The sequence below is a fragment of the Sminthopsis crassicaudata genome, chromosome 1 (genome assembly GCF_048593235.1).
Source record: "Sminthopsis crassicaudata isolate SCR6 chromosome 1, ASM4859323v1, whole genome shotgun sequence".
Classification (NCBI taxonomy): Eukaryota; Metazoa; Chordata; class Mammalia; order Dasyuromorphia; family Dasyuridae; genus Sminthopsis; species Sminthopsis crassicaudata.
Window position 1 is genome coordinate 383,460,986 of NC_133617.1, and position 22,869 is coordinate 383,483,854.

General features: G+C 33.1%; 1 protein-coding gene across 12 annotated transcripts in view; it reads left to right on the plus strand.

The window, feature by feature from the left end:
• Nucleotides 1–22,869, plus strand: part of NEDD4L (NEDD4 like E3 ubiquitin protein ligase) — a 453,149-nt gene that overhangs the window by 381,101 nt on the left and 49,179 nt on the right. For all 12 annotated transcript variants that reach the window (XM_074279441.1, XM_074279439.1, XM_074279442.1 and 9 more), the window contains 5 exons: nt 158–289; nt 819–938; nt 2,121–2,318; nt 17,116–17,193; nt 18,385–18,439. In XM_074279441.1, coding sequence (XP_074135542.1) covers nt 158–289; nt 819–938; nt 2,121–2,318; nt 17,116–17,193; nt 18,385–18,439 — 583 coding nt within the window. The remainder of the gene's footprint in view (nt 1–157; nt 290–818; nt 939–2,120; nt 2,319–17,115; nt 17,194–18,384; nt 18,440–22,869) is intronic.

Below are 22,869 nucleotides of genomic sequence, written 5' to 3' on the forward strand. Positions count from 1 at the left end.
AATCTCTTTTAAATGTTCTCCTGTGGTTTTTTTCCCTTTAAGTAACATTAACATGCTATGTTAAAGGAAAAGAATTCTAAAGGTGGAAATAACTTTAAAAAGCTGTTCACAGAATGATTGTAAAGCATAAAATAATGCCAGTTTCTTGCATAAACAGCCATCAGTGGCCTATGTACATACTACGCCGGGCCTTCCTTCAGGCTGGGAAGAAAGGAAAGATGCTAAGGGACGCACATACTATGTCAATCATAACAATCGAACTACAACCTGGACTCGACCCATTATGCAGGTATGAAGGTTCTGTCCAACTTCCAGTGGCAGACAGTTGAATTTGAAAATATGGCTCATTCCATTTTTTTTCCCCAAAATCCATGCTTTCTACTAAAAGGTCATGAAGAAAAGTTACATTCCACTAAAAATGATATGGATTTGAATCCAATGTTTTTCTGAGAAAACATTTCTTCTTTGGTGCCCAAGATGAAATATAATTGGGTACATTTTTAGAATGTTAAATAAATGAGATTTTCAAAATAATAATAATAGCCTATTATAATGTATTGCAATTTTTTTTTCTGATGGTCTGAAGATAGTTTTGATTCTAAGGGAGTGATTCATTTTTATTCTCCTTGATAGTATTTCCCTGCCTCTTCTTTGCATCATTATTATTATGTTTAATTATTCTCTCTAAGACTTAAATATGCCAGACCTTTTGTTGTAATTATTGCTATTGCTGTTGTTTTTTTGGGGGGTTGCACAGCCTAGTCAGAGACAGAAGAAGATCCTCACATTTAGCTAACTTGTTTTTGCCTCTAAAATAGCTTGCCGAAGATGGTGCATCTGGATCCGCTTCCAACAGTAACAACCATCTAAGTGAGCCCCAGATCCGCCGACCTCGTAGCCTCAGTTCGCCCACAGTAACTTTATCTGCGCCGCTGGAGGTGAGAAGTCTGTCTCATCTAACAAAGGATCACTTTTATCCTGTGACTTCTCTCATTCTTTCTTTTGTCTTTTAACTCAGACTCCAGTTTGGCAGCCCCTCTCTCCCTTTCTCCATAGTCTATTGTTTCCCTTCATAGCAAAGGTGTTCTTCTTGCAGCTTCTCTACATGCTTCTCTGTTTTGCCTAGCAACATCCTTTGATTCCTCTCACTTAATTCCCATACTCATTCTGCTGGGCTCTTGGTGAATTGTGAGTTATTCCATCTTGGTTGGGACCTCTGCCATCATTACTGTGTTTCCTATTTTCTACTATGGACTCTACCTAATTTCATTTTATCAACCTTCCAAAGGCTTCTGTTTGAGCTTTACAATGTAGCTATTGCTTTCATCATTAAGAAAAATTCAAATTGTCATTGTATCTATCTGCTTTCATGTTTTTCAAGCAAAGATTCTGGCATAGGTATTGGTTGTTCATGTAGTCTACAAATCATGGCTGGGCATTCAGCTTGTGCTTTCATTTGTGTTGTTTACAATATTGTTTCTTAGGTATCATGATTGTCATAAAAAATGAATGGAAAGCAAATCCCTTCAAAGCATTGAGTGGTTACAGTTTTGGGAAAGTAATTGTGTATCACTTAAGTTCCTGAGATTCTTGATATGCCTCATGCTTAAAATGTATGCAGACACTGGGGTTGAAGAAGAACCACATCATATTCTAGATGAAGCTCCCTTGAAACTAGTGCTTAATTCTTAAATTTTATATCTATTATATTGTGCAAAAGCCATATGTTAGTATTTTCCTCCATTAAGCAAGTTGCATATTTTGTCATTGTAAAGATTGTAAGTATTCCCCATTAGATTGTGAGCTCTTAAGGGCAGGAACTGACATTCTTTATGGCCTGTGAAATCCTCGCTCAGTTTAGCATACATAAAACCCTATATATTTCATTTATGCTACCTAATTGGTGGAATCTATATTTAAAAACATTCCTTGATAGCCATAGAGAAAGTGAGGTTGAAAAAAGCGAGTTAAGGTAAATGTGGAAATAGGAATAAATATTTTAACTAAAAATAGATGCTTATTTTTCATTCTTCTCCAGTGAGAAGCTTTCCACAAGCTCACTTGGGCTTATTATTTTAAATGGCTATGGAAGAATGCTAATGGGTATTATTATTCTATAGGGTGCCAAGGATTCACCCATTCGTCGAGCTGTAAAGGACACCCTTTCTAATCCACAATCTCCCCAGCCATCACCTTACAACTCTCCAAAACCACAGCACAAAGTTACACAGAGCTTCTTGCCACCTGGTTGGGAAATGAGGATAGCTCCAAATGGCCGTCCATTCTTCATTGATCATAATACAAAGACTACCACATGGGTAAGGTGAATTTGGGCGTTTTGCTTTTACTTTACTCAATTTTATTTATCTATAGTTTGTCTAAAGTAGGGCTTCTTAAACTTTTTCCACTCACAACTCCTTCTTGCCTGAAATTTTTATGTGATTTCAGGTATAGAAGATAGGTATGTAAATCAAACATTGATTGATAATAAATTATAATTTCATGACCCCTACATCTACTTATGAGACTCCATATAGTGTTACAAACCACAGTGTAAGAAGCTGGGATCTAAAGTATATCAGCCAGATAAAGATTTTTCTTCTTAAAATCTTTGAATGTTTTTTCCTTGGTGTCTTAGTCTTCATATTTAGAACAAAAAATGATTTAATGATCCTGAGTGATTCTCTGACTTTTGATTTAGGTTGTATTTAGGCTCACATGTTCTGATATTGCTGAAGATTTACTCTTTTTTAATGTCAAAAGATATCTTAAAAATCACAATAGGTATTTCCCAACCATATTGCCTTATCTACGATTCTGTGCCCAAAAATTGAATTAGTACAAAATCTTTAAAACTGGCATTTTTGCATTGAATCTGATTTCTAGATTTAGATTAGGTGCTATTTGTTATTTTTCATCTCAGAATAAAGCTTGTGGTTCTATTCTATTTCATGAAAAATATATGTTTAAAACGGCATGTGTGGCATTCAATTTTTTTTTTTTTAAGTCACGTCTGACTCTTCATGACTTCATTTGGGATTTTCTTGGCAAAGATACTGAAGTGGTTTGCCACTTCCTTTTCTTGTTCGTTTTATAAATGAGCATCCAAAACAAACAGGGTTCAGTGATTTGCTCAGGGTCGCCCAGTCAATAAGTTGTTTGAAACTAGTTTTGGACTCAGAACTAATTTCTGCTAGATTTTGAAATTACAATAGGGCCAGATTTCTACTGTGCCACCTAGCCATCTTTAAAAGGATGGATGAAATGATAGATGGATGGATAGACAGACAGACAGACAGATAATGAGTCCTTTAAAAACAAAACAGAATTTAAAACATTACCTGTAAAATCTAGTTTTAGTCACATGGATTCTGCCTCAGTTGTACTGCATCAACTTTTTTGTTGTTGTTGTTATTATTTTTAAAGCAAAAAATGACCAGATAATTGAAATGTAAATTAGTTCTTAAACCACTCTTGAGAATTTAACTTGTATGTGTGTTTGCCCAACTCCCTGAATAGCCTTCTGCTTAGAAATATTTTACTCATTTGTATGCCTAGATATGTTAGAAAAAGCAACTTGTAAAATACATTTAAGAATATTGATCTAAAATAAATGATAGGAACTATAAATACATACATGTAAAGTGCTTTAAAAATGTGTTGAAAGCATATAAAATGATGTGAAATAATTAGCCTTGGCAGATAAAGCATTTGTTTTATTAATATTATATATTTATGCAATACTCTTTTCTTATTGAATGTAAAATCCAAAGCAAAGTGAAAAATTAAATTTTCTACTGCTATCTTAAAAAAAAACAACCTCATTATGTAAACAATTCCTTTCATAGTTATAAATAATTTGGACTTTGTTATGTTAACATAACATTTGCAGTTTTCTTTCCAAGGTGCCCAGTTCCATTTCCTGTTGAAATACTGTAATTTCAAAACTTAGCTAGAAATTGAAGCTCTAGAAGTCGAGGAGAATGTATAAAAAGGGATGGATTAGTGTATGGAGCCACTGTGGCCTGCCAATATAAGCTATGATTTTAGTAATTTGAGCTGGCTTAGTAATCAAATCCTCTAACCTTTCACAGCCTTTCACATCAGTAGCTCAGTGTAATTGCTGCTGTGTGGATTTAATTTTAAGTAGCATGAGCTTTGTTTGTTACATTTATTGATGCTGAGTGGAGTGATTTTTATCTTATGACAAATAATTCTATATGGATAGGGAACTAGAAAACATATGTGCCATATATTTTAATATATATTTTTATATATTAAAATTTTTGTTTTTTTTTTTTTTTTTAAGAAAGTTGACTTTTGTTTTATTGTTTGGACATTTTCTAGTTAACAACTGGCAATTCCATAGCCTCCACTCCTCTTATTTAGAATCAGGAGTATTCCCTGACACAGCTGCATTGTGACTTTGAAACAAAAACCTATAGGCAGACTCTTACTGTGGATGGACAGGGCTGCCTTGCATGTCTATTTTAATGGGGAGGGAGGAAGAAGGGGGACATGCCTGTGAAGATCATTTTCAAGCTGTAGTATTTTTACAATATTTATCTTTTTTTAATTTTAAAGAGAAAGACACCATTATTCTTAAAATTTGACCTTTTATAGTAAAAAGGAAAAACTAATAAAATTAAAATTGGTTAAGGATAGGGATGTGTGTGGACAATCTCCCTTCTCTCAACATTGTTGTGGGTACTGAACTTCCTAAAAATTCAACAATAACCTGCCAACAGCAACAACAAAAATGAAGCCAAAATGAAGTGGGAAAATTAACTTTCTATTAATATATACAAAACAAAACCTTTTTGTCAGTCACCATAGACGTAGAATGCCTTAGAATGAAGAGGTGTAGGATGATTGGAATGAAGTATTAAGCATCAGAGGAATGTTGCCTTGTTTTGTAGAACGTGCTTATCCATTTTTTTTCTTTAGCCTGTGGCTAATGAAGCCCAGATTGAGAGTTCAGTGCTCATTGTAGGCCAGTGATCTCAAAATACAGAGAACTGAAATGCTAACTCAGAGATCTCTTATAAAATCTCTCCACTCATAAAGGTGGTTAGATAAAAGAGATTGTGGCTTTCTGCATTCCAATCCCCATTGTTACAATAGCAATAAACATTGTGTTGCTTATTTGTATTATTTTAATGGGTACACAGCTGGTGGCCTATTTTCAGAATATGAAGCACTTCTTTCTTTATTAAATTAAATAGTCCCAAGTTAATTTTTTCTAAAGGACTTTATCCAAAGCTATTATTTTTAGGACAAGGGATATTAGAGAGATCATTTGGTGACAAAGGACACATAATTAGGGGAGCTGTAGCCCAACTGTAATGTTTAGTATCTAATGACATATCACTTCACCTTGAGGCCTCAGTTTCCATTTAAAAAATAAGAAAGTTGGACTAGATATTTGAGTTACCTTCCAGTACTAAATCTCTTTTGGTTCTACCCATTATTATACAAATTAGAAAACTGAGGCCTAAGAAATCAAATTGGTTTGCCCTTAGTTCACATAAATCATGAGAAATAAAGTTAAAATTTGAATTTAGGTTCTCTGGCTCCAAATACAGTGTTTTTTTTCCTTCAGAATGTTATTCCCTCTGAATCTAAATCAATGAGATCTGGCATAGTGAAGACCTTAAGTATGGAAGGAATATTTAAGAAGTATTGATTTTTTTTTTTTTTAATTGGTGATTATATATTTAGAACTGGGAGGAATCTTTGAGGCAACTGAATCTAACCTCATTTTACAGAGAAATTAAATGTTTTAACCAAGGTCAAATGGGTAATAAAATCAGAGGTGAGATTTGAATCTATATCATCTCACTTCAGCACGTAGAGTGTTGAGCCTGGAATCAGGAAGATTTACCTTCCTGAGTACAAATCTAGCCTCAGACACTTCCTAGATGTATGTCCCTGGGCAAGTTACTCAAACTTGTTTTGCTTCAGTTTCCTCATCTACAAAACATGCTGGAGAAGGAAATGGCAAATCATTCCAATATCTTTGCTCCAAATGAGATCACAAAGAATCAGACATGACTTAAACAGCTAAACAACAACAAAAAAAAACTTCACACTTCAGAGCCAATTTTTCTTTCAATTAGCCATATCTTCTAAGTTTTATAAGTATTTCATTTTAAGAATGGAAAAAAATGTTATGGGTATAAGTGTTTTATACTATTTTAGAGCATTTTTAACTAAATGGAGAAACAGAAAAAAAAAGTAAGTGAATAATTTTTATAGTTACAAATGAAAAAGAAACAAACTCATCACTCCTTTTAATAGGCTGATTTTTAAAGTCCAACAAGTCAATAAAAATCTTTTTTCCTTAAAGCTCATATAACATTGTATTTGGTACCTCTGTGATGCCTTTCTTGTATAATATCATGATCTGTGTTTTTATTGTATACCTTTACTTGACTATGAACTGCTTGAGGGTTATTAGTTCTTACTTAAATCTTATATGTACCCAGTCCCTTGCACATTACATACATTATGTATATAATAAATATTTACTGGACTAGTTATTCTTTTTTTTTTTTTTTTTTTTTTTGGACTAGTTATTCTTTGGTACTTCCATACAAGATGGAAGAAACAGATGCAAATTTTATTTATGATAAGATAGCTAGTTTATGGGCCTACTTCTCAATGTTTATTTTTCTTTTACTTTGCTGCTTCTTGAGAATAGTCTTATCAATTTTGAAATTTCCTCTTATTTCTTCAGCTTTCATTTCTTTGTAGTAGCCACCTTTATTTGAAAGTATATGATTAGCTGTATTCCTAGAAATTGAGTGACTTGTTTTTCTTAGCATCAACTGACTCCATCAGACTTCATGAAGAGTCAACATATGTTGTAGTTAAAGACATATTATAGTTAGGTGGTTTATTTAGTGGGGAACACATAACATTAACATTTTTGCTATAAATTACAAAGGGTACTTGAAACTATAAAACAAAAGTTAATTGAAACTAAGGACACTGCCTCACAGGCTTTCCTTGGAGAGGAGGATAACAGATTTAACAAAGTTGATTTCATCATGAACACTAAGGCTATAAGAAATGCCACTTGATCATCTTGCCTTGCAGTGTTCATAAAAGCATAGTTAAAAAATAAAACCACTATTAAGATAATTATAGCCTACATGCCAGCAGTAAAGAATTAGAGAAAGTCTACAAAGAACTTGGCAAGGTCCTTAAACTCAATCAGCACATGCTTTAAAACTCAGTATCTTTGATGAAAAGATGAGCATAAAGGAAACATGAAAAATATATTGCAAATATAGTTCAGGATTATGAAGTGAAAAATGTCAAAATATTGGCAGACTGCTTAGAAGTCCAACTATCTCAAATATTCATCAAGAAGACAGTAAGAAGGTACTTGTTATAAAGAATATCATATAAATCACAAAACGAAACTAACTTTAACCTAACATAAAAAGTTGGTTTGAATTGTTGAATCATCCATTTATGTACAATCAAATTAGATTAGAACTGTGGTCCAAACTCTGAGATGTCACTATACACCTGTCAGATTGGCTAAGATGACAGGAAAAAATAAAGATGGATATTAGAGGGGATGCGGGAAAACTGGGACACTAATGCATTATTGGTGGAGTTGTGAATGAATCCAACCATGTGGGAGAGCAATTTGGAACTATGCCCAAAAAGTTCCCAAACTGTGCATACCCTTTGATCCAGCAGTGCTACTACAGGACTTATATCCCAAAGATCTGTTAAAGAAGGGAAAGGGACCTGTATGTACCAAAGTGTTTGTGGCAACCCTTTATGTAATGGCTAGAAACTGGAAAATTAATGGTTGGATAAATTGTGGTATATGAATATTATGGAATATTATTGTTCTGTAAGAAATGACCAACAGGATGAATACAGAGAGGCCTAGAGAGACTTACATCAACTGATGCTGAGTGAAATGAGCAGAACCAGAAGATCGCTGTACACTTCAACAACGATACTGTATGAGGATGTATTCTGATGGAAGTGGATTATCTTTTACAAAGAGAAGATCTAATCCAATTCCAATTGATCAATGATGGACAGAATCAACTACACCCAGAGAAGGAACACTGGGAAATGAGTGTAAACTGTTTACATTTTTGTTTTTCTTCCCAGGTTATTTTTACCTTATAAATCCAATTCTTATTGTGCAACAAGAGAATTGTTCAGTTCTACACATGTATATTGTATCTAGGATATACTATAACATATTTAACATGTATAAAACTGTCTGCTATATAGGAGAGTGGGGTGGAGGGAGAGAAGGGAAAAGAACAGAAGTGAGTGCAAGGGATAATGTTGAAAAATTACTCATGCATATGTTCTATAAAAAGTTATAATAACAAAAATTAAAGAATTGTGGTCCAAATTAACACCAAATCAAAATAAATGACAGGAATGACAATCTATGGCATGAAGTGACAAAAGCTCCAACCTGAACATTCTAGACATTTCCCTTCAAATGGGAAATAAAACAAATCAACATGAACTATCACTATTTGCTACAGAAAATTAACTGTTGGAAAACAGCAATGAGGCAGAAAAAGTCCTCAAATGTTCTAAGTGTTTATTTTGCTAGGCCATGGGGATACTGTTGATGAAAATAGCTAACATTTATAGCTAGCACTTAGTATGGGAAAAGCACAGTGACAGGTTATTTACAATTAATCTCTCATATATTTTTCATAACAACCCTGAGAGGTAGGTAGTATTATCTCCATTTTACAGATGAGGAAAGTGAGGTAAATAAAGATTAAGTGGTTTGCCTGGGATCACATAGCTTCTAAGTGTCTGAGGCTGATTTTGAATTCAGGTCTTTCTGACTACAGGCACAACGCTCTATCCACTAACCTAGATACCAACAGCATAATAATTTAATTAAAACAGTAGCAAAATAGTTAGTATTCTGCTGGATGCAACCATGTATATAAATAAGTAAATACATTGGTAATTTTAGGAGTGAGACAACACTAACAACTGGGTGATCAGTAAAGGCTTTGCAAGCATTTGTTCTCCTTTGATAGCCAAAGTGACATTAGAGCCAAAGTCCAAAATGATTGATAATAAAAACTCATTTACAAAATCTTGAAGAAGGAATTGTAAAAGTTGGTGATTAGACTCATTTCCTAAAACATCCAGGAGGCTAAAAGGATACTTTATACTTGTTATGTCACTCAATTAAACCAGGTCATCCCAAGAACGTTTATAAATGAAACCGAATAGTGTATAATCAGTACACCAAAATTGGAACAAATTTGTCATTACCACTGTTACAAATTGATGTCAAATATTGACAGTAGAATCATATCTCAGTCTCCTACGATGCTAGGTGAAGAAATGGAAATTTCATTAAAGGAGGAAGCAGATGGGAAGAGCTAGACTAGGCCAAGCATGCACAAAACATTTATGCTGACGACAAAACAAATTTTTTTAATAATAGCTTTTTATTTTCCAAATATTTGCAGAGATAATTTTCCACAAGGTTTTTCAATTATCATGTAGCAAAAGAAAAATCAGATCAAAAAGCAAGTAAAGAACAACAAAAAAAGGTGAAAATACTATGTTGTTATCCACACTTAGTCCCCACAGTCCTCTCTCTGGGTGCTGATGGCTCTGTTCATCACAAGTCTATTGCAATTGACCTGAATCACCTCATTGGTTAAAAGAGCCACATCCAACAAAACTGATCATCACATAAGCTTCTTGTTGCTGTGCATAATGTTTTCTTGGTTCTATTCACTTTACTTAGCATCAGTTCATGTAAGCATCTCCAAGTCTTTTAGAAATCATCCTGTGTCATTTCCTTCAGAAAAATAATATTCCAATATATTCATATACCATAACTTCTTCAGTAATTTCCCAACTGATGGGCATCCCCTTAGTTTCTCATTCCTTGCCCCTGCAATTTTGAAAACAGAGATCCATTCTCAAGATATTTTCATGAAGAGAAAGTATTGAACAATGAGAAAAACTCCTGGATGTTATCATTCCCCTAAAGAAAGTGATGAAGAAAAGACATCAGCAATTGGTTTCTCATCTTTACAGAATCTATGAGAATGACCTCAAAACACTCACAAAACATATCCTTGACAAAAATTATGCAACAAGGAGGTTTTTATAAATGCTTTTCTATGGCAGATTACATTTTCATAGTCACAAAATTAAGTGAAAGCTTCAGAAAATAGAGAACTCCATCATCTTTATTATTTAACTTTTGAAAGCATTTGAACTTTGACCAAGACAGAGCCTCAAAGACCATTCTACAACAAGCCTTCCCCCCAAAACACATATGTTATTATTATAAGACTCTTTCACGAATGCAACCATGAATGAATTTCACTCAATTACCCTGGCTGTAAATAGTAAGCAAGACTTAAAACAGAAAGATGGATGATTGCCAAAGGTGTTTTCCACTATCTTGGTGGATGGCCAATGTAGCATCCAAATGGAAAAGGGATTCCTTTTAGATGGCAAGCCCCCCATATCCTACTCTTCATAGGAGACACTGGTGATGACATTACCTTCTAGAGCCTTTAGAGCTATTCCTCAATGGAGTATCTTCAGGGATCTCAGGCTTTAAGACTGCCTTCAGACACCTCTTCCAGGGCACACATTATTAGTATTCTCTTTCTTATGAAATTATCTTATATGTAGGTGTCTTTCATAATGTTCCTATGCTCTGCCTCCAATAGATTATTATCTGCTTAATAGCAGAGGTCAATTTATCCTTGTTGTTTTGCTATATTTCCCAAGCAAATGGCACAATTTATTGCCCACTTTTATTTTGGAGTTCAGATCTTTAACTTTTACAGTGAAGCCAACCCTTAATATGGAAAATTCCTCTATCATTCTGTAATTGACAGCCTTACATTCGACAGTAAAGGGATAAAGTGACTTGCTCCTAGACACAGAGATTGTTTTAAATTCAAGTTTTCTGACTTTTAGTTAGTCTCCATATCAATTATATTGCCTCTCCTCTAGCCTGTTATAATTAATCAAGAAATGTTTTGTTTATTGAACTTATAATCATTCTAAAGATTCTGTCCTAATAGTTATAACCATGGAACGTAGAGTATCTCTTGTCTAGATTGTCCAGTGTGCAATTGGATGTAGAAGTCATTGAGTTTATGTACTTATGTATCTATGTAGCTGATTCTCCAGCTGTCTATATGTACAGCTGTCTATATGTGTGATTTAAATATGTATATATATATATATATATATATATATATATATATATACATACATATATATATATATATATATACATACACACACACACATACATGATTGAGTGTTGTACACATTTGTCTATTTACAAATGCTTGAGATATATATATATACACACACATACATATATACATATATTACACACAATACATATATATATACATATACTACACACAATACATATATATACATATATATGTGTATGTGTGTATATGTATGTATATATATGTGTGTGTGTGTGTGTATATATATATACACATATACATATACATACACACACACACACACACACACACACACACACATACACAAAAGTGACTTGCCCAGGGTCATACAGCTAGGACTAGCTGGCTGTGTGACCCTGGGCAAGTCACTTAACTTCAATTGCCTCAGCAAAAAAAAAAAAGAAAAAGAAAGAGTATTAGAGTATATAAAGATTCAAATCCACTAAAGAAATATTCTTGAAATAGGCATCTAGGAAATATTGACCTTATGCTATCATGTTTCATACCCCTGAGGAAAGATAATTGATAAAATTTTCTGTTTAATCTATAGCAGTAAATGAAATCAAGTATATAGTATATAGAAAAAGCAAGTATATAGTTATGAGCAAAAACCAACAAGGAAGGTGGGGTTATCTATACTTCCTTAGACTTGGGCATCAGTAATAAAGGTAAGAGAAAGAAAACAATCTTTCTGTAGGCATTTGTTGTTTAGTCATTTTCAACCTCTTTTGAAGTTTCCTAGGCAAAAATACTGTTCTGCCCATTTCCTTCTTCAGTTCATTTTACAGAAGAGAAACTAAAGCAAATAGGGTTAAGTGACTTGCCAAGTCATCTAGAAAGTGCCTGAGGTCACATTTGAACTCAAATTTTCCTGATGCCAGGCCTGGTGCTTTATCCACTGTACCATCCATCTACCTATTTGGTACTAACAAGTGGCTATTAATTTTTTAATTTCGCTTGACTTTCCCACCTTTAAACTAATTCTGTCTCCTTCTAGTTATCTAATCCAATAAGAAAAAAAGTTATCTCAAGAATAGGCAGAGAATTATCAATGGGATAACTTTCTCCGTTTTTCACAAACACACACACACACACACACACACACACACACACACACACACACACACACACACACAGAGTTTACTTTAATGATTCTGTTTAATCTCTAGACAAACTTCAGGATTTTTAGAATAAATCCAAGCACCCTCAATGTCCTCATCTATAAAATTAGAATGCTGAACTAGATAGTCTTGAAAAAAATTGAGGCTGGAAGACTTAAATTCTTTGCCCACAAAGATGTGGTCCCATATAGTGCTCCTTATGATAATCTAAAATATTATTCAACCCTTTAACCAAGTTGTAGATTTGGCAGTTTGTTTAGTCCCAATAATAAATTCACCTCTGTAAATTCAAAATGTGGCTTAGCTTATATCACCTTAATGCATGAATTGGAATGAAACAGAATCGGGCATGAGGGGGAGAGAGAGTCTATGATGGTTCTAGAGTTTTGAACTTCAATGGCTGGGAGAATGGTGGTTCTTTCAATAAAAATAAACATGAGAATGGAAGAAAATATTAAAAGATACTGGGAGAACAGGCATGCCATTGATAGAATAAGGAAATTAGAAATACAATTCTCTGAAAACACAGATTTCCCCCCTCCCCTTGTTTGCTATAATCCCGGTTTCCTTCTGGCATTTAATAAATAAAATCCACATTTTAGACATGGTCAATATGTTAGATTTTTCTGAACTTTTCATTTGCAATCATTTGCTATAAAGTAAAACTCAATGGAAAAGGTGAACATTAAAAAATCAATGTGATAAAAAAACGAAAAGTATCAATGTTTAAAAAAAGAAAGAAAATTTAAAGAAACTATCTGGGAATTTATTCAAATAAGTAGATAGTGGAATTTTAAAAAACAAAAACATGACAAAGCCACCTAAAACAGTTCTGATAATGATAAAGATTAGAATCAGGATTCAAACCCAACTTCTCAAACTCAATATGTAATTGTTCTTTGTTATATGTCATAGATATATAAGGCCACCCACATGATTCTGCTGAGGATGAAGCAAGGGGTGCACTAAAGCCCCTATAACATTCTTCAGCTGTTAAACTTACATTGAAATCATTTATATAAAGTAACAAATACTACAAATCAGAGTTTGATTTATTGTTGAATTCAAAAGTTAATGGAGAAAATGTTAATATAGATTAAATTTAAAAGTGTTTCATGAATACATTCCTCACCCCCTGGAGAGCCAGTAAATTGCATATTGAAATACTGCATTGGAGCAACAATGTGATATCAAATAGTTTATGGTAATATTATTAAAATAAAAAATAACCTATTTTTGTTCATTTACCTGAAAATATTACATGGCTTTTCACTATAACTGGTCTAATTACTTATTATAATTATATTATCATTACTTATTATAAGAAGTTAATATCTTGCTAAAATATTTGGCAAAGCACTTGTTTTATCCAGTATTTTATTCCAACATTCCTTCCAGGTCATTGTATGAAGACAATGTGATATAGAGAAAGACGTGATTTAATACTCTTTAACTTGAAAAAATGATGAAGTAGAAAACCTTTAATAACTTGCTAAAAGAAATATTTAAATGATTGAGTGTAATTAACATATCTATCTCTGAGCAGAAACAACTTGATTAAAGGACTAACAAAAAGCCACAAAATGACTCTTATTGGTAAAAATTTATTTATTATCATAAGTTGTGTTATTTTCTGCCTTATATATTTAACATAAAGGCTGTTTTTTTTCCACATGATTAACTTTTAATGGAAATATATATACTTTTCAGTGTTGGTAAGAATAGAGGCTCCAACTTTATCTCCTAGTTTGAAAGCTTTGTTCATTCTCTATGGTTTTTTTCTTAGCTATTATCCTAAAAAATTTAAGAATATTTTAAGCTCATCTTCTAAAAGTAGCAAAAATTAAGATTTAATCTGAAAAATTTAGCCAATCTTCTGTTTAGTATTTCTTCTCACTGGGTGTGATATGACAATGAAGAAACAGTTATTTAAACAATCCAGGAACCTATAGGTTTGAAAGCTAGACCTGGCACTCTTTTAGGAAGCAGAAATGTATAAAAAAGTAAAAATAAACTTCTTTGTAACATTTAAGAAAAGGAATAATAAATAAAAGATATTTATTAAGGACAACATGCTAAACAAGGGGCTAAATGCTGAAGATACAAGTACAAAAGTTAGACAATGCCTATTGTTAAGTAGCTCACATTCTAATGGATGCATATAAGTCAGATGAAAAGGTCTAATGGTCCTTTAGGTACAGCAGCAAGATAGATAGGAATACTAACTTTATATATGCAATGGGCATTTTATTTCTTAGTTCTCAATTGATGAGGGAGGGAGTCCAGAAACAGAATTTGGATCTGAAATTTTTTAATTTTAAAAATGAAAAAAATAGTTGATGTAAATTAACATTTGCATAGTGTTAATGAACAAAGTTTAATTGTTAGCATTGAAAAAATATTTTTACAAAGAGCTGATGATATATCTTCTTTAAAGTCATTTTCATGACAAAACCATATCTCTTTCTCATGTTGAAGCATTTGACTAGTCTTATAGAATAAGTTAAGAATTTTCTTTTGGGGAGGGTCTTCAGTAACTGAGAAAGCAAAAGCTGCAAAACTTGCTGAGAGAGATTTTTGGCCACATCTTCATAAGGGTTTTAGAATCATCAGCTAATAGATCTTGAAGCTACTCTGACTTCAGAGATCTCTATCAAACACAAACATTTATAAACTATTGTATAATGAGTAAAACAATTCTCAATCACAAAGACTTTCTAATAGGGCATAGGACAACTCAGGTGATATTGAAAAGGGAGAGATAGGGAGTAAGGTAAAGCAAGTCTGGAAAAGGGAGGTAAGATACGATTTTGAAGGCCTTTTAAAAACTAAGTAGGGGGTTATATCTGATCCAAAAGCAAGGCAGAGCTAGTTGAGTGTTTTCCATACTTTGGCTTAGCTTCATAGGAGGAAGGAAGACAAATCAGTAGAAATGCTCTTTCCCTAAGTAAGAGAATTTCCAGTTATTCCAGATTTTTAAGTATGAATGAAGCTTTCAGGACATTTTGCCCAATATGTCAGAAATTCCCTCTGTAATATCCTCCCAAGTGGTTATTTGCTGAAAGATTTTGATGAGGAAGAACCAGTTACTTCACAGGGAAGCACAATATACTTTTCAATAATTTTAATTGTTAGGAGATTTTCCTTTACCTTGTCATTCATTGCAATTTCTATTCATTCTTCCCAGTTCTGCCCCCTGGAACCAAGAACAGGTTTGATATTTTTTCTGTCATAGAACTTCATTACAGTATGGTGAAAAGAACTCTGGCTGTAGAGTCAGAATTTGGGGATTCAGATCTCACCTCTGGCTTCAGACACTTATTACCTATGTAAGCTTGGGCAAGTCACTTCAAGTCACTTCACCCTGTTTGTCTTAGTTTTTCTCATTTGTAAAATGAGCTGGAGAAGGAAATGGCACAAACCATTCTTTTCAAGAAAACCCCAAATGGGGGCTCAAAGTATCAGATTCAACTCAACAACTAGAAGTCTTAGATAATAAAAGTGTTTTCCTTGATATATAGGGGGTTTTATTTATTTTCATTTTTTAATCTTTTAAAATTTATTTAGTATTTTCCCCCAGTTACATTTAAAATAATTTTTACATTGTTTTAAAATTTTTTGGGTTCCAGATTCTCTCTTCATCCCAGCTCCCATTAAGAAATCACATGTGAAATTATGCAAAACATTTTCATAAAAGTCCTGTTGTGACAGAAAACAAATTTCTTACCCCCCCAAAAAAAAACCAAAAACCCTCAAGAAAAATAAAGTAAAACTAATCATAATAAATGAATGAATAAAAGAGATAATATACTTCAATCACTATTCAAAGACATTCAGTTCCTTATCTGGGTTTAGATAGGAGTTTTCATCATAAGTTTTTCAGAGCATTATACTACTAAGAATAGCAAATTCATTACAGCTGACTATCCCAGAACATTGTTATTACTTTTTATATAAACATTTCATTTTGCTTGAGTTCATGAGGGGTTTCCCAGGTTTTTTTCTGAGAGCATCCTGCTCATCATTTCCTTTGATGGAAGTTTTTAAAAAAGAAAATGTATAGCCTAATATGGACTATTGTCAAGGAGATCCCTGTCCAGTTATGGGTTTTACCAGGCAGCATATCAGGATCCAGCCATTCTAAAATTCCTGATTATATGGATTTATTCTCTTCTGTCTGCTCACCTGGTCTGGGTAGGGATAGAAAGTTGGGAAATATTAACTCTACCTTGCTCAGTGTATGTGAATAAATCAAATAAGCAATGATCAGTTTTTTGGAACTTCTAGGTATGATGCACTGAGATGTGTATATAAAATACAATGACAAGTAAAACAGTAACCTCTCTCAAAGAGCTAACATTCTAATAAGATGTCCCTGGATAAATATTCACAAAATGAATAGGAGGTAATTTGGGAAAAGAATACACAGAGTGGGGAGGGAAGGCTTAGAAAAGGATTTTCTGGGTCACTTGAGCTGAATTTTGAAGAAAACAAAGATTCTGGGACAAAAACAGAAATGAAAGATATTCTAACCCTGAGCAAAGGAAGTTAGAAATAGAAGATGTAGTATTTTCTCCCATTCCCTACATAGAGCTGATGCAGCACTGACACAAAATATACTTTCATTACTCTGGACTGCATGTTCTCAAATAGAGACAGCCTGTGACCACAGTCAAATAGTTCATTGCCCTGTTTATTAACATAAAATTCCTTTCACATTATCATTCCAGGAAGATCCACGACTGAAATTTCCAGTACATTTACGATCAAAGGCATCTTTGAATCCCAATGATTTGGGTCCTCTTCCTGTGAGTACTTGTTTCACAAACTCTTAAGTATCCATTTCATATTCTTTTAAACATATCCAGCACTGCTGCTCTCCTCACCCCAACTCCTTTCCAGTACTATTTATTTTTTGATCTTCAGAATTTAGCATTTAGCTATGATCTGTCTATATAAGTCATGTGACATGATTAGAATTATAGCACACATACCCAGTATTGCTGAAAAGACATTTCAGAATCAGCCAGCCACTTGTGAAAGGTAGGCTTCCCTAGATCTTTGTAAGCCATTTGTACAAAAAGACACAGACTCCCTTGCAGCTGAGTTTCTTTTGTTCCTTTAGCAACAGCTTTCTTCCATCTATAGTCTTGATTTAATCATTGGAAGAAACCTATTTAAAGCAGTTGGGGGGAGGGGTGCACATGAGAAGTAATTAAGGAACGGTTCTTGAATTATGTTATTATGTAATGTAATTATGTAAATTAAACTGCAGCTATTTAAAGGATTTTTTAACCTTTGGTGAATGTTTATAGATTTAGCTTATTATTTTGTTATCCTTTGGAGCCTGAGTGGGATTGCTATACTACAATAAATTAGATTTGGAATGACACCTTCAATATGTGCCCCACCTTCCTCCCCACAATTGAAGAAAGCCATCCCTTATTGAGAGACAAATGTTCCTAAAAACTGTGTTCTTATATATGGATGCTATTATTTCCCAAGCTTAAATGAACATTTAAAAAACTTTTCTGGAAGCTAAAACTCTTTATTTCATTGGCCAAGAATGAGGTCAGTTCTAAGGTCCAAGCTGGATTTTAAGTGTAAGATTTCAATAGACAAGTAACCCAAATCCACCTTTTCTGTAATACTCTGCTAATGGCCTTTTCCAGTTGTCTTTTTTTTTCTTTTTCTTTTTAAGAACAGGAATAGATTCCTATTTTCCCAACTTTGTATAATCCCAGGTCCATTGCATTAAGCTTGATGATCAAAAGCTCATTATCTATTCTTTTGTATTCTTATTTTGTATAACTAATTCTTTTGTACATCATTGATTCTCATGCAAAATATCACCATTCATACTAGGCCAAGAGCATAAAGATATGTTGGAATTGAGAATGGATGCTGGTAGAGAGATGAGTTTGGGGGGGATTTTTTAGGAGGATCATTGTGTGGAGGACTGTCAACTAATAGTTATTTTATCCTTTCTTTTGGATTAGCCTGGTTGGGAAGAAAGAATACACTTGGATGGCCGAACATTTTATATAGATCATAGTAAGTAATCCCTATTGATAAACTGTTTTGATCATAGAAAAAAGGGAGGTGAGTTAAATAATATAGCAAAAGCTTTATAATTGTACTCTTCATTTAGGAAGCCAGGTGTTGATATGTGGAGAAAATGATACCAGAGACTTAGTGCCCTCCTACGGTATCGTATATTCACCAAGTTTGTGGTTAATTGGCTCATCAGCTTTGTTCCCATGTGGATCTTGTGAAGCATTAACAATTTTACCATTTATTGATTTATTTGAATTTTATTGTTGTTGATGACCCTATGGCTTATGTGCATTTAATAAATTAAAATACACCATAGTAATAGAAAATAAGGTTAGAAATGTTTTTGTCACAAGTCTACGAAAGCAGTGAGGAAAAAGGAATGAAGTTGAGTTTAAATGAAATCACTGCCTTGTGACATATTGCCACTTCTGACTTTATTTTCCATTTGTAGCATGTTTTTTCTTGCATCCACTGTTAAGCTATATCTGGTTCTGTTACTGAAATTGTAGTATAAATAATGTTCTATGTAGAGTTTTGTTATGGCAGCTTAGGTCACTTATGTGTTTTTTGGTGTGTTTGAATTTAAAATTGGACTAATAAAAGTGCTCTTAGCCCAGGATATTTTTCTTTTGTTTTATTTTGCAAGGAGTCCCTTTTAAGCACACATTTTCTTGTCTAAAAGACAGCTGTCAAATATATTTTTAATATAAATTCGAATACAGGCTTTTAAATATGAACAGTAAGCTCCCCTCTTTTTTTTTTTTTTTTCTTTTCCCATTGGGATGGTACTTCACCACTTGTAATGTCAAGGAATTTATTGTTTTATGAATTTGCCAAAAGTGCCTTTATTTAATATTTGAGATAAAACAACAGAGATCAATGATTCTACAGTTCTGAAAACTGAAGTAGCTGCTATTTAATTCAATTGTAATTTTTAACTTTTGACCTTTTGGTTCAAATTGGATATCTGAAGTTTTTAAAGTTTACTTTGTTTTTTATTTGGGGTGTATAGTGAAACTAAAACTGCTACCATAAAATTATAAATGTTTTATAATAAAAAATGAATGTGCTCCCTATACACATGCTCATATTCTTCCAAAAAGCTATTCAGTTATAATTTTATGGTTGACAAAATTTGATACAAGCTCATTTTTGCTACATGGCTGGCTTCTTGATAAAATGCATAAATAAAAAAATGATGGAAAGCTTCCCTTGGTTGTACTACTAGTTTCCACTAACAATAAAAATGTTACCCTTTAAATGTTTGCATCTGATTTGCATTATGATTCTCATGGTCAATAAAAAGTTCATAATAATTCTGAAAATTTAAAGAAAGTTTTAAAACAGCATAACCATAATGATATATAACATATAAATATGTACATAGATATATAGGTCTATAGGTGACTAGAAGGTCTATAATTTGCAATATAAGTATAGACTTCTTATATACTCACAGCAGTCCTGAGAGATAGATATTATTATGAGTTCCTTCAACTAGCCAGATTAAGTATGAAGCCTAGGTCATAGTAAATATTCAAGGGAGTATTTAAACTCAGGTTTTCCTAACTCCAACAAAATGGCTACTACTATATATTAATATAATAACACACTCAAAATTCATGTGGCATGAAGATGGTGCCCTTATGCTAAACTGACAATTAAAGGAATTCTACATATTCTTTATTATCAAAAGTGTCTTATTATCTCAGTAATTCAATATAGATCCATTTGTTTTTCAATCAGTTTCATCACTATTAGCCAAGTTTATTAAAAAAAAAAAAAGTGGAAATCATTATGTGCTTTTTTCTTTTTAAAAGACACATTATAGAGTCATTCCCTTTCCCCCCTTTTTGCTTCAATTATCAATTTTTTTTTTTTTATCCTTAAAGCAATTGGGGTTAAGTAACTTGCCCAGAATCACACAGCTAATAAGTGTTAAGTGACTGAGGTCACATTTGAACTGAAGTCCTCCTGCATCCTCTAAGTGCTCCAATCAGAAGTCATTTTAAGATGATATAATAAGTCCATTTCTTGGTCTTTTCTTTGGGAATAATAATCTGGCACCCACTAAAAAGTTTTCTGTGTCAAATTTCAACTAAGTAGCTCCAAACCTCACCAAAATTTTCTGTTTTCTGATGATAGTGAAATACTATTTTCACTACTCCGAAGATTTCCTAACAATGTTTTGCTTTGTTGTTGTTGTCCTTTGTTCTCAAAGAGAACCACTGACATGAGGAGGATGAATTGTATTTAAGTGAAGCAGAACTGTGCATCACTCTCTCTTCCAAGGTCATCTCTGTCCAAAGGCAAAACATAGGTTCGGTTGACTGGAAATGAACCCAGATGCAGTGGGAATCTTGACATTTTTAACCAAAAGTCTTTCCCAGGTCTCAGTTTGTCCAAGGACACTCATTCAGTGATTTAAGTCTAGGTAAGAAATTAGATAAAAGATGGTCTAGTTTGCATACTGAAAGAAAACAAAAAAAATCAAAGTGGACTTAGTAAAGAAAGTCCCTCTACCAATACAATTATCTTACATCTTATAGTCTTCCTGATGGTCATTTGAGTTCTGCTAATAATGCAAATTTTGTTCAGTTGCAGTTCACACCAAAATTTACTACTTGTAAAAAGAAATTTTGCAAAATGAACAAGCCATGTAAATAAATTATGAGTGACAATGTTTAAAAGTATTTTTAAAAGTTGAGAACTTCTTAATGAGTATGTTAGTATCATCTCATTTGTAAATTATTTAAATCATTCAAACTTGTTTCTTTGATGACTTGACAGCATTTTTTTAGCCTGTTTTTAGTCAGTACATATATTGCTATTATTCAACATTCATTGTTGTATGCTATTCAACATACTTTGCTAGGCACTATACTTAGAAATAATAAAAGTACAGCAAATAATAAAGTAAGTAATAAAGTACAATAAAAAAACTATACTTTTAAAAAATTCCATAGTTTATAATCTATCACTAAGTTAGACTTGCTTTTATGCCAAATAAGTATGAATTAACAAAGTTTTATCATATGTACAGGAGGTAGTGATTGTGGTTCTGTGCTGGACTTGGATGTCACATATCTGCTGACTAAAACTAACCTAATTGCCTCTTTGGGTAACAAATGTACCTAATAAATGAATTGAGTTTTTTGTTTTATTTTTTTTTTAAGATTTCAACAGCTCTTTAAATAGCCTTCCCATCTTTGTCACTTTTGACCTTTAGTGTTTAGTTTTACCTTCCATTCTTCGGGAATCTTTTCAGAATGATGGCAAGCGTCTAGAATGCTGGGACCAAATCTGAGTACTTTGCGCTATGCACAGCCATTCTTACCTAGGACATTAAAAAAAGCAGCTAGATTGACACAGTCGATAGTGTCAGAAGAGCTGAGTTTAAATGTGGCCTCAGAATCTCAGCAAATCACTTAACTATAATTCCTTCACAAAAAACAAATACATCTTAAGATTTGTAAGGAAGTTGTCATTTGTGTGCTGATTCACTCCCATTTAATACATATTTATCTTCTAGTTTTCCTGAGGAATAAGACTTTAAAATTTGGAAAGAAAAGCACAATCCACACTACTCTTTTATGATTGTCTATTGTGTATGCATTTAAGAAAGAGTTAGCTTATAATGATTCTTTGTGGCATGTTTCTTTTCAAAGGTGATTTGAACATAGCAATGGAGTATTTAACTACAAATAATAATTCACATGTAGAAGTAATAGAAGTATAGGGTAGAAGTATAACTGAAACAGGGACGGAATTGAGATTCAAACTTCCCAGGATACATACCCGGGTCTTCTTGCTAAATCTATTGATCTTTCCACTATATTACTTACAACAAAGGAAAATTAATGAATCCTCTTTTGCAACCCTTTACCAAAACTTAAATCAGTTTTGTTATGTAGCCTCATAAAAATTTACCCTAAAAGCCTAAATTTTAAAAACTTTTCTTGATCAGAAATGTCATTCCAATTGAACTGATCCAACTAATCATGCTGGTCCAAATAGGTAACCCTTTTCTTTCATAAATATACATGTGTGTGTGTGTGTGTGTGTGTGTGTGTGTGTGTGTGTGTGTGTGTGTGTGTGTATACACAAAAACAGAGACTCTCAAGGTTAAAAAGGCAAAAAGGGATTTATATCTATCTCACAAGAAAGGGCAACTGCCAACAGACAAGGCATTGTCAGTAAAGGAGTGCAAAATACAAACTGCAAAATAGAGCAAATAGATCCTGAATGCAGAAGCCCTCACCATCCCTCCTAGCCTTTTCTCCCTTTGTCTGGGGGAGTCCAGGCTTACATTCTAAATGCAGAAGTCTTATCTCAGAAACAAAAAGATATTAATAAATAACAAAACTGTTCATTCAAATTCCCTAGAGAATTGTTATACAGGAATATGTTCTTGGATGAGAAAATTC